A 13,148-nucleotide genomic window follows, 5' to 3' on the forward strand; every position below is an offset into this window, starting at 1 on the left:
CAGCCAAACATTAAGTGGAACTTGGGGAATCCTGTGCAAGAGATGGAGAAAGGATTGAAGGAACCAGAGAGGTCAAAGACACCACAAGAAAACCTACACAATCAACTAACCTGGGCTAGTAGGGGCTTTCAGAGACTGGATTGCCAACCAGAGAGCATAGGATGAGGTCCTCTGCACATATGTAACAGGTGTGCAACTGGGTCTTCATGTGGAAATTCTAAAGTGGGAGCAGGGGCTGTCTCTGACTCCATTGCCTGCCTTTGGATTCCCTCCTCTTAACTGGGCTGCCTTGCCTAGCCTCAACACATGTGCTAATCTCTTACTGCAACTTGATATACCAAGGCTGGTTGATATTCATGGGAGGCTTGGATCCCCTTTTCTGAATAGGAGGAGAGGAGAGGTGGGTGTGGGGGAGGTGAGGGGAGAGGGAGGGAGAATAGGAGGGAGAGGAAGCTTTGCTCCGGATGTAAATAAATAACTTAATAAAAAAAATATGTTCCCATCACCACCATGAGGCAGAGGCAGGTCTCTGTTCCAAGCCAGCCAGGTCTACGCAGAGTTCCAGGACAGACTAATGAGACACCAACTCAAAAGAAAAAAAAAATTAAAAAGGACCCATGACTTATTTTTAATTATGTGTATGTGTGCGAGTATATGCACATGTATGTAGTTGCTCACTGAGGCCAGAGGTGGATGTCAGATCTCCTGGAGCTGGCACTAGAGTTACAAGTGATTTCCAGCTGCGCAGTGGCATGGGTACTGAGACCCAAACTCAGAACTCAAGCCCTCTACAAGAGTAGTATACATTTTAACCACTGAGCATTTCTCCAGCCCCTATCCAGGCTTCAAAACAAACAAACAAACAAACAAACAAACAAACACCCAGCCATGCTGAAGTTACAAGACTCTCAAGGGAAGACTATCCAAGTTGACTTGTAGAAACTCGGATGGGTTTTCTGAGGACCCCAGGATAGAAAATTCCTGGGGGCTGTTGGGATTTGACATTCTTTACTTACAAGACCAAGAAACTTGATATAAAGAGCGTGGCTAGTTTCCAGGGCCACCTATTGACCTGTTTTCTTCAAAGCTGTCTGCTCACATTGGATAAGATATTCCAGCTTGTGGATTTTTTTTTTTTTTCTTGAATGTGAAATGTCCCCATAGGCTTGTGTTTGAACTTTGATTCAAACTTTGGTTACCAGCCAATGGTACAATTATGGAAGGCTGTAGAACCCTAGGAGGCGGAGTGTCACTGGCTGGAAGTGTGACCCACTGTCTTGTGTACCTGGCATAATACCTTCTTTGACATGACATACTATTTCCTTCCCCGCCTCCAGTGCTCTGCTGAGAAGCCTGTCTAGGCATAGTTGTGCATACTGTAATCCCAGCACTTGAGGCAGAATTGTGGCAAGTTTGATGATGTCCTGTGGACTACATACCAAGTTCATGCTAGCCTGGGCTCCTTAGAAAGACCCCACTTCAAAACAACAACAACAAAAATAATCAAGTGGACATTGGGTGCTGGCCATCATCACTAAATAACAGAACATTGCTGTAAGCAGCTGCTTCTCACATTGAATTGCCCTTGATTCAATTCTCCTTAAATCAACCCTACACTTATCTGTCATTTGTTCTCATCCATTGTTTTTTCTTATGAAGACAGCAGTTTAAATGTGAACTATTGGGGCTGGAGAGTTGGCTTAGTGGTTAAGATCATGTACTGCATAAACTGCTTTTCCAGTGGACTAGAGTTTTATTTCTAGCACCTATGTCAAATGGCTTACAATCACTTGTTAATAACTTCCGCGCCAGGCAATCCAACACCCTCTTCTGGTTTCCACAGGTAATGTGCACACGTAATTACAGATAACAATTATTTATATATATTCTATCAGTACAGTGTGCTATCCATCATTCCTTTTTGCTTTTAGATGTGTGAGCACCACTCCTACTTAGCTACCCTGGCAGATGCCACGTGTCACACTTTATATGGGCGTTCAGGTTTCTTGAACCCATAAATGAGTATTACCAGACAAGTCTGTACATCAATAATACCTTATGATCAAAATTTTACCTAAAAGCATGTTTCTTTCTTTCTCTCTGTTTTATTGTTCCATGTGTGAAGTTGCATTCAGTGAACTCTACATTGTCACAATTCTCAAATTTGGTCAGCTCCATCCATGGTTTGAGCCACTTACATAATTTAAAATTATCTTTGTTTTAGAAGCTGGAGAGATAATTCAGTAGTTAAGAGGACCCAGGTTTGATTTCTAGAACCCCTATGAAAGCTCACAACTGTCTAACTCCAGTTACAGGGTAGCTAACATACTTTCTGGCCTCTGTAGGCACCAGACATACTATGGTATAGACAAAATACTCATTTACATAAAAGTCTTTATTTTTAGGTATGAGTGCCTGCACATATGTGTGCATGAAGTGTCCAAAGAGGCCAGAATAGAGCATCAGACTCCTCAAGACTGGAGTTACAGATGTGAGTGCTAGGAACCGAATCTGAGTCCTCTGAAAGAGCCAGTGCTCTTAACCACTGAGCCATTACACCCAGCCCTAACGTCACCAAGTTCTGTGCTCTCGAGTTTTACAGTAGTGGCACCTGTCCCAGTGTGGTATGGCAGCATCCTGGTACTCAGGATGAAGTATGGGCTGGGCCACTTCTCACAAACAGCTATAGCAGTAGCGGAGGCAATGCCACTGGCTGAGGGTCTGTAGGGTAGCTTGGTGCGTGTCCCTTGGTTACAAAAGGGCTGTGCCTCCCTCCCATCTTATTTTTGCTTGTTCTAAGGTAAGGTCCACACTGCCAGGAACTGAGAACCAAGGATGAACTGACGCCTCAATCCAAAGACCCACAGACTCAACTCCCTTGAGTCCTGCCAGAAGTGGCTCTAGAGTGTCTGAGGAGTTGGCCAAGCCTGGAGAGGACTCTGTTGAAGGAAGGACCTAGACGTCATGCCTGGGAGCCCCCAGCATCAGATCTTGCAAGGAAATCGTCATTGCTTCAAGGTTACCTTTACATAACAGCAACTGATGCACTCAGAGGTTTCCACACAGCCAGTTACTTCAAGCTGAGGGATCAGTAGACCCCTCCTCTTAGACCATCTACCCTGGCCATATTCAATTGCCTTATCTGTAGACGTGTTCAGAAGAAAGAGAAGCTTGCTATTCACTCAACATTCTTAAAGACTTAATCTGGTTTGGCTTTATTTTTTGAGAACTGGTATCACTGTGTAACCTTGGCTGTCTTGAAACTCACTACACTAAGAGATCAAGCTGACCAACGTTGTAGTCTCGGAGATCCACCTACCAGACTCCTCTGAGATTGAGGCATTTGCCACCATCAAAATGGTTTTACTACTATCTCTGAAGAGGGTTTTCAATAGAATTAAATTTTTCCTTTTTTTTTAAAATTTATATAAAATATTCATGGCTGGAAAGATGGCTCAGCAGTTAAGAACACTGTCTGTCCAATTCTCAGCAACCACATGGTGGCTCACAACCACCTGTAATGAATGGGACCTGATGCCCTCCTCTGGTGCATCTGAAGAGAATGATTGTACTCACATACATAAAAAAATAAATAAATCTTAAAAATTAAAAAAAACAAAACAAACAAAACTAACAGCTTGGCATGGTATTTGGGAAGCTAATGCAGGAAGATCAAGGGCAACCTTGTCTCAAAATTACAAAAGGCTGGGATGTGGCTTCATGGCGACCTTTCTGCCTGGCACACAAGCCTCAGACATGTTCAGTCTCCACCATCATAAGAAAGCTAACAACTTTCTAACTAGTTAAAGGGAGGGAAAAAAAAGCCATTCAAAATCAGATAGAAATGGTTTCTTTTTAATTGAGTACTTCATTCAGACATTCCTCTGTTGGCTTCTGCTCTGGAAGCAGCTAGGTCCCCACCTCAATATCACAACTGAGTGAACATGGGCCCCAAACCAGGGCTCTTAGAACAGCAAAACAATAAACTGCAAACCCAGCCCATCCTTTCACTTAGGAAGGACCGGGAGTCACAGGATCCAATGCCACCCTGCAGCTGTAGGCACTGGAGCCTGGACAGCAAACAGACAATTAGCTGTCGGGAACGAGGCAGCAGCCCCATGTACTCCAGCAAGCACCTGACCACCAGCCTCTTCCAGTAGGAATGGACCCACTCTTAAAGGAGTTTTGGCATCTATTTACTTAATTTCCAAAAGAGGTGTAAAATCTACCAAAAGGGATACCAAAATGGATCAGAATAGATCAGCTTTCTCACGATAAACTTTCCTGAGTAACAACTTTTGGTTGCTGAGAAGTCTCAACACATTATTTCAAAGTGGCAAAATCCAGGGCAATCACAGAGTAGTACATCCAGGAGTGGACTAATGTTTAAGGACAGGTTTATGCAGGACACAGGTGCACACACGCCCTTTTCTTCAGTGTATACGGCCAAGACCCCTGATCATTAAAATAAGTTATTTTGTATATTACAGTGCACAGAGGGAAAGAACTTTCACAAAAGTGACCAAAAGGCATTGTACAGAAAGTCCCATGGTGAGTGGCAGCCATGTGGCCTTCAAGAGCTTGTCCCTTGCTCTTTGGCTGCAGAGACCTTAGTGTCAGCTGTCTCCTCCACCGGCTCCACTGGCTTTGCCTCCTCTTCCTCCTCCTCGTCTTGGGGATAGAGGTCCGGGTACTTCTGCATGCACTCTTGCATGGCCCGGAACTGGTCTATACAGTCTGACCCCTTGATATCCTCTGTGCTGTAGTGGAAGCAGGAGAAGGCAGACTTGAACTGCTCCCCACAGGGGCCGCTGGCCATTCCCCCAAGACATGGACAATTCCAGTTAATATCTCCGTTAGGCAGTATCAACCCTGGAACAGAAAGATGGACAGGGAAAGATGAGAGGTGTTCTCTATGATCTCGAACATGCAAAACCTGTTTGGTCCTTACTTTGTGGAGGCATCCCCTTGACCGCTCTAAGCCACCTCCCTGACCTAGAATCTGAATTCTGAGACTTAAATACCAGGAATCTCCTAAGCCAAGTACTAATCCCCCAGGCCCTGCTCCATCCCTCAGTCCCTCACCATACTTCTGATAGTACAAAGTTAGACTAGTGGGGCTGTATTCTTCCTATTAAAAAAAATCAATCGTTAGGGCTGGGGTATAGCACAGAGGTAGATCAGAGCTGGCATTCATGAGACCCTTAGTTCCATCCCCAACCTGTAAAAAATAAATCAAAATTTTAAGTTAAATGATTAATTATGAATGAGCTGGAAAATGAAGCTATAGATAGGTTTTGAGTAATCACTATACTGACTTCCGTTCCTTTGAGCACCTGCCTCCAGTGTTGAGTCTCAGCACTACAAAAAAGGGAAAAGGTCTACACAAAGCCCACTGAAATGCCACATGATCCTTTACTCCAGCAGCAAGTATGGGAGAGGCTGCAGAGCTAGCGTCCAAAGTCCTAGGCTTAATCCTGCCTCTCAACTCCAGCTCTGAAAGCTGCACTGATCAGCAAATCTGTCCCAACTGTTGCTTATTTACAAATGATGTGACTGGTGTCCCTGAGCAGGAAGTTCATCACCAACACCACACCTCCAGAGTAAGTTCCTGTACATAAAGCTATGTGACAACTGAATGGTCCTTCTGACACTGTCTGCAGGTTTCTGGTTCACAGGCCAAGTCAGGACAGCAGCAGGACCCATGAGATCCCCACAGTCCCAACACTACTTGCAACCACTCAAGAGACTCAATAAAATGCTAGCACTGTAGGTTCCAGCATGCTAACCCACAGAACAGCTTTCAAAAGAAGTAAGATTAACATTCAAAAAGCCCAGATGGTAGCTGTGGTAGAACACACTGTGACCCCAGCCTGAGCTGTTTTGGGACAGGGTCCTGGCTGTACTGGAACCTCCTTCAAAGTATACACTGGCTGGCTTTGAATTCCCAAGTGCTCTTGCAGAGGACCCAGGTTCCATTTCTAGTACTGATATGGTGGCTCACAACCATCTGTAACTCCAGTCCCAGAGGACTCTTAACACCCTTTTCTGACCTGGCAGGCACTTCAGGCATATACAAGGAAAAATTCATACACATGAAATAATAATAATAGTAACAACCACCACCACCACCACCACAAAAGACAACTCGGGTCTGCAGAGCCTGGCAGAGGACAATGTGAATTGGGATATACAACACACACCCACAAGATGGCAGTTTTAGCAGTTACGGTGCAGAAGTACACGGAAACACAAGCAGACATGCCCTCTCTGCTCATACCTCCAGAAGAAATGTAACATATAAGTAGCTAATTCGGACTCTAGGTAAACAAAGGACTAGAACTGACATGAGTTCATTCTTCTTCATTAAGAAAGGCTAACTTGAGATCAGCTACAGCTGTGACTTTCAGAACACCAACACTCTCTCTGTGACATCTAACTTGCCATATTCCCAACTAGATGCTAGGTATTCACCCTTAGCTTAGCAGAAGTTAAACAGATGAAGGGTCCCACCTAGGAACATGTGTCTGCTTTAGATCAGGTATGAAAAGTTCTAACCACAAGCCAGTCCTCCAGGACTGCCTGCTTTAAGCTCCTCAACGTCACTCACCAGCAACTTTCACCCGAGGCACTTATTCCAGTCCTGAATTGAGTCCTGTTGACAATGTGGACTGGGGCTGCCATATGTACCTACCCCACACAGACTAGAGTAAGTATCAATAGGCCCATCCCAAAGCTTATAGAGTGCCATCCTGTGTCCAAGAGGCTACTTTTAGATTTGGAGGTGAGCCTAGAAGTGTGTGACAGTTATGAGCAGCTTTGCTGAGTCCTGCTCCTGGCAACTGGGATCTGTTAAGACACCTCACTACACCATGTGCTCATGAGAACAGGACGCAGCCTGGCTGCTGCTCTTTTGCATGTAAATCAGCTAGGACACAGGGCAGGGCTCACCCCAATAACCTGACAGAGCAGAGATCCCTGCCAGTTCTCACTTCAGGAATTGAGACAGCCTCCCAGTCACTCTTAGTCACCTCAGTACAAAGGCATGGAAGAAAAAAAAACACAGAATTTTACTAAGAAGAAACTGTTGGCTGCTGGCTTGACACAATCTCATCCCTTTGGAGGGAGAAAGCAACCAGAGATGGGACAGCTGTCTATGGCCAAGGGAGATAAACAAAGTGGGAAAGCAGTGTCCAACACTAAGCCTCCCCAGGGTGCGTCTGGGGTCCCTCATCTCTCACCGTGCTCCTCATAGGGATCATTGGGGTCATCAGCTACCAGCTCGGCACTGCTAGGAGTTTCATGGTCTTCTTTGGTCACAAATATGATCCGATCCTTCCCTAGGGTTTGAAGCAAAGGAAAAGATTCATTGGGGGGGAGGGGAAAGTAAAACACAGAACAGCCAATCTGAAGATGGTCCCCATGTCTCTCCCCAATCACTGACTAACCAGCCCAGTGGTCACTGATGAGAGGCAGCAAGAATGAGAGGCACTCAGGTGTTGGGTTAACCAAGTTTTTTTATTTGTTGTTTTGTTTTCTTGTTTTTGCTCTGCTGGCATAATATTGGTATTGCCCTATGACCTACCACCGGCCTTATATTTGTGAATCCTTGTCCTTCCACACCAGCTCAGATACTTGAAGGTCAGACATCCCTCTATGCCTAGAGGTAATCTAGAATTGTATCAGAGGTTGTTTTGATGCTGATTGGCTGTAATGAACTGAGGCCAACAGCTGGGCAAGAAGCAGGGGGTGGAACTTCTGAAAGAGAGGGATGCTGGGAGAAAGCAGAGGAAGATTCTATAGTGGGCACAGATGGAGCAGAGAAAGGTATAGTAGTGGGCAAGCTAGTCAGGTTAAGTTAGATGAGCTAGCATGGGACACTGCCTAAGCTCTAAACTATTGTAGAAGCCTCCATGTTATTATTTACACAGCTATATTTGGCATCCAACCTTTCCTCAGCACCCACAATGCACAGGGACTCATCTGTTTCCATGGTGGTCACTTGGGGAAGACTTGGACTGACTCAATCCTAGATCCCTGTGGCAACCACCCCCTCCACCCACCATTCCTCACAGGGACTGGAACCTCCCCTGCACAGCATATGACTGACACCTGACCTGAGCACTGAGCATCACAATAAAGGAAAGAGAGACCCACCCACTCCAGCCCAAGTTGAGGAGGAAGAGGGAAAGGAAAGGACCAATGTCTTTCCTGAGCCTTCTGACAGCTCACCCTTACCCCAGGGCACCTGGGATCACTGGACCCCCATACAGAGGGCACACTGGAAGACTTTCAGGCCTGAGTAAACCTGCCCCGAGTAAGGCTGCTACTGTGAAAGCTGAGGTCAGGCTGTGGACAGGTGACTCTTTGAAAGCTGCAAGCACTGTGCCCACTCCTCCACCTACATTTTAGAAAGGTCAGTTCCAGGCATGTGATGGAAAAGTAAGGCAAAATGTTGGGCCCATGCTAGACTGGAATACCCAAGGAAGAGGTCTGGAGAAGGCAAGTGAGGGGATATGTCTAAGAGATTACCTTAGTGAAAAGGACAGTTTAGGTAACAAGTCTCGTGCACTGGTGGATAGTGGCAATGGTTAGGTCTCAGTACATAGGACTATCCCCCGGTGATTCAACCTGGGCTCTCTGCACCGAGGCAGTTTTGGTCTCAGCACCTGACACTATGCCAGATTACTCCTCTTACAGATAAAGAAAGCACCTGGACAAGGCCACTGGGTCACCTTAGAGTACCTAGTGACCCCGGAGATTCTGGCCAGTTTCCAGAACCCCCAAAAGCAATTTGCATAACTGCTGAGTGCTAAGCAAAATGGGCAGACTTGAAGCTCTCAGCTCAGCCATGACAGTTGTGACCTGGGCTGAGCACACACCCAAACGGAAGGGGACAAACCTGGACAAGTTTCTGAAATACCTGGGCCAGTAGGTGATATATGCAGAGGCCAGACCTCACCCAGTAAAGCACAGACCCTCTGGCTTACCCACATGGCTCCTTGGCTCCTGAACACTGACACCCAGACAGACTGGGAGGAAGCAGGTTAGGACTCCTTTACATCTGTGAGTTGCTAGCCCTCACACCCATGCAGGGGCAGCTCTCCTCTAATCTCCTTTCTTAAAAGGGAACCAGAAGCCCACAGGTGCTAAGAAACAAACTTAAGCAAATAGTAAGGCCAGAGCAAGGGTGTGACCTGTGCTTTGAAGGATCCTAAGTGTGTCCCTTTAAAAATACTGTGCACCGCTAGCCTGGTCCTACTAGACCTCTGCTTTCTGGAATGTTTAAAAGTACATGCCAGGGGGTGGGGTGTGACTCTGGGCTAGTATGTGCCCTAGGTTCCATCTCCAGCATGGTAAAATTAAAAATAAGAGCAGATGCAAGAAGGGATACAAAATCAATGCTGATTTACTTGTTGAGACAGGGTTTCCTATGTAACCCAGGCTGGCATAAAATTATGATCTTGCCTTGGCCTCTTGTGTTGATAGGATTTTGGGTGTGAACCACCACAACAGGCTTGAAGTAAGGGCTTTTGTTTTTAATTTTTTTTATTTATGTGATTTATGGAAATGCTGTGTGTAAGAGTGCAGCTCTTGGCATGGGTGCTAGGACCCAAATTCAGGTGGTAAGGATTAAGAGTTTGATATCTGAAGCTGGGTAGGTGGGTCTCTGTGAATTCAAGGACAATCTGGTCTACAATGATGAGTTTTAGTCTAGACAAGACTAGACAGTGAGAACCTGACTCCAAATAGAAACATGAAAGTTTAGGATCGGGCTAGAGACAAGGCTCAGTGATTGAGAGCAGTTCTATGGGATCCCATGTCCTCTTGTAACCACCCCAGACACCAGACACACAATTGATGCACCTATATACAGTCAGGCAAAACATTTATATGCAAAAATTAAACCTTTTTTAAAAGGAAAATAACTATTATACCCATACACTTTCAATACTTTCTGCTTGTATCAGGACTTGAGGGGGAAGCAAGTCAGAGCTTACATGTATCAAGTGGAGAAGAACTGACTAGGGTAGGGAATGTCTACAGAAAGTGGGGGTGGAGGGTGGGGTGGGAAATCCCAGGGTTGGGAGTCCATCCGGGGATAGGATAGTTTAAAAGGACTGGGGCCATCACCCAGTCTGTAGTATGCTGGCTGAGCATGCTCACAAAAGTCCAAGTTTGATCCCTGCACTAAATAAAGGAGGCACAGTAGCCCGCACAAGTCCTAAAAGAGGTAGAGGAAAGATTAGGAACTCAAGACCAAGTGAAACCTGAGGCAAAAGGTGGCTCTAAGAAGCCAGTGTTCATTCTCTCCTGGTCTGAAGACTGGGAAGGGTTTGAGGAAAGAGCATCTGAAATGGTCTTCCAAGCCCTGGCAACCCCTGCAGAACCTCAGTGTCTCAGCACAGTTCCTGCTGTCTGTAACTACCCATCCATCCCGGAGTGCTTTAATGCCAACTTCTTCTTGTTCTGTAAAGATCCAAAGTGCCACCTCACTCAGTGCACATCACACTGCAATAAAAAAAGTTTGCTGAATGAACAGAAAGAGGCAGGCTGTTTATTATTAGGAGGAAAGTAAGGAACCATGTGTGGAATTGACAGAAACACCAAGAGCACAAGGCCAGACTGAGGCTTCATCCACACGGTGGGACTCTCTTAATGTCAATGAGGTCTTTAACCTGGAGACTGACTAGATGTATGGACTGTTGACATAACTGTCCAGGCAACCATTTGCCTAATTAGAATGGTGGATAGGCATGAGCCTGGGGTCACTCTATTAAATCCTGAACACCCACAGTATACTAGGCCTTCTGCCATCTCTCAGCTTGGTGGGAGATAATTTCAGTGTGTTTATAGAGACACAAAGTATCAGGGAAGACCTGGTGGCATTGAAGCTGGGTTTTTTGCTTGTTTTCTTTCTCTTTTAAAAAGATTTATTTATTTATATGAGTACATTGTAGCTGTCTTCAGACACACCAGAAGAGGGCATCAGATTCTATTATAGATGGTTGTGAGCCACCATGCGGTTGCTGGGAATTGAACTCAGGACCTTTGGAAGAGCAGTCAGTGCTTTTAACCACTGAGCCATGTCTCCTGCCCATTTCTCTTGTTTTTTTTTTTTTTTTTTTTTTTTTTTTTTTTTTTTTTTTTCCTGAGACAGGGTTTTCCCTGTAAAATAGCTCTGGCTGTCCTAGAACTCAGAGGACTCCACACACCTCTGCTTTCCAAGTGAGGGATTAAAGGCATGTGCCACCACGCCCGGCTTTGGGCTGGTTCTTAAAGGATAAGTTAGCAATTCAGAGAGCTGGAGGAAGAAAGCACCTGACAAAGGGCACAGCCAGAAGAGCTGAGGAGCAGGAGGAAGAACATGAGACTGGAAGAATAACACCGCATGGTCTCCTAAGTCCTTACATACTATTTTTTGGTTTGTTTTTGGACAGGATCTCACTATGTAGCTCTGGCAGGCCTGGAACATGCAATTTATTTTACACTGGCCTTGAACTCACAGAGACTGTAGGTAGCGGCATGTGTTTTTAATTCCAGAATTTGGGACGAAGAGAAGAATTTGAGTTAGGGGCACATACTGAGACTGTCTCAAAAACGGAGAACCACTAAACACATACACACACACCTTTTGAACCAGGAAGAAGACGGGCTCTATGTTGCATTAGCAGCTGATGGACCCATCCTCCTTCCTGAAAAACCCGAGGTCTGTAAATCCATCAAGAGGGGTAGAAATGTTTATCTGCATAGCCTCCTTAACTCAAAGACTCGTCATCAACCTACCAACTAGGTTGGAGGAAACAAAAGTCATCCTAGGAATCCGCCTAACAGTGCTGGGTCAAGGACTTTCGTATGCGGAACACCAAGTGCTAACCAACAGAAACAGTCCTCGGGAGAGGCACCAATGATGATGCTGGGAAGGAGGGGGTTCTACAGCGGACTGGGGCCTTCTAACTGGATGTATGGCCTTGGGTGGATCACTTCCTCCTTTGTACCTCATGTTCTCTAGACTTAAGAGTAAAGGAGCTGAGAATTCTGGGTGAACCAAGTCTCTCTGTAGCTTTGTATTCTCAAGAGCCCTCCAACTCTTTCCTGCCTTGGGCACGTGCTTCGTGAATACCAGAGTAAATGACGCCTGATCTCTCAATTTACAGGAGTGGAAACTAGGGCCTGGCGGGTTTGGCAGCTCAGACATAAGAAGCCAGTCAGTGCTGGGAGACCTTAGAGCAACAGATTGGTCTGGATTCTTCTGGGTTGCTGCTTACAGGTAACAACAGGTAGTGAGTGGTCCTCAACGTGGCTAGAAATGACGGAAGAAAGGAAGCTCTTTCATAGCGGGTCCCGGTTTCGTGACCTGATGTGGGTTCCTGGATCGAGTAACCTGTCTTAATTTTCCGTTTGATAAGACGTGGACAGTAAGGGAACCCGACATATAAAAATGGCTACGTTAAGTTTAAAAGCGTGCCTAGTACACAGAAGGCGCTCACTAAATGCTCCTGCCAGATGCACTTCAGCACGCCCACTCTAGCCCAAGCGGTAATTTTTCGGGATAGCTAAAAAGCCTGGGCGGGATAGAACCACGTGGGGAGTGCTAGGAGCGACGGTGTCTAATTCCTAACAGTCCCCGATTCCCAGCCAGAGACAACGTGCTCCACACTGGCCAGGCCCACGTGAGGCCCTCCGAGGCCCGGGTTCGGGCTTCACCTTGACCTTGGACCGGCCTCGTTCCTCACGGAGCCTCTGCCTCTCTCGTCTGGAAACCGCCGCGTGAGGCCCACTAAAGGGCCCACAGCCGCTCGGTGGAGACCACTTGATCGCGTGTCTCTCGCAGGCCCGTCCCGGCCGGTCTCCATGGCAGCGCCCGACTCACCTTCCTGCCGGCAGTAGGACATGGTTGTTCCCGACAGTCCTCTGCAGCTCGCAGAGGCAGCGGGCGCGGCTGGAGCGGATACACCTTCTCGCCGTGACCTCCCTCGCCGCTTCTCAGGCCTGGCGGGTGGCACTGAGGCCCGCACAGACCCGCCCCCTCCAGGCCTGCCCGCCGCGCGCCTGCCTCCGCGCGTCCTAAGCACCAGAACCGCTTCTCAGTCGAAAACTACACTGACCAGCAGCCCTTGCGCCTCTCCAACTAGACCGATACTACA

The 13,148-nt window shown here is 46.6% G+C and overlaps 1 protein-coding gene across 1 annotated transcript; it reads right to left on the reverse strand.

The window, feature by feature from the left end:
• Positions 1 to 3,834: 3,834 nt before the first annotated feature.
• Positions 3,835 to 12,982, reverse strand: Chchd4 (coiled-coil-helix-coiled-coil-helix domain containing 4). The gene is made up of 3 exons (NM_133928.2): positions 12,875 to 12,982; positions 7,242 to 7,340; positions 3,835 to 4,872 (listed from the first exon to the last, which is right to left on the reverse strand). Exons 1-3 carry the CDS (start codon positions 12,894 to 12,896, stop codon positions 4,574 to 4,576), a joined length of 420 nt encoding a protein of 139 aa, NP_598689.1. The 5' UTR covers positions 12,897 to 12,982; the 3' UTR covers positions 3,835 to 4,573.
• Positions 12,983 to 13,148: the final 166 nt, after the last annotated feature.

The sequence above is a fragment of the Mus musculus genome, chromosome 6, assembly GCF_000001635.26.
Source record: "Mus musculus strain C57BL/6J chromosome 6, GRCm38.p6 C57BL/6J".
In the NCBI taxonomy this organism is placed as follows: domain Eukaryota; kingdom Metazoa; phylum Chordata; class Mammalia; order Rodentia; family Muridae; genus Mus; species Mus musculus.

Bases quoted from the DNA above. Each gene is read 5' to 3' on its own strand.
- Chchd4 (NM_133928.2), bottom strand. From the start codon at position 12,896: ATGTCCTACTGCCGGCAGGAAG. The intron at 7,341-12,874 runs GTGAGTCGGGCG...TTCAAACCCTAG, and splicing joins GTCCTACTGCCGGCAGGAAG to GGAAGGATCGGATCATATTT. The intron at 4,873-7,241 runs GTGAGAGATGAG...TTTCTGTTCCAG, and splicing joins TGATCCCTATGAGGAGCACG to GGTTGATACTGCCTAACGGA.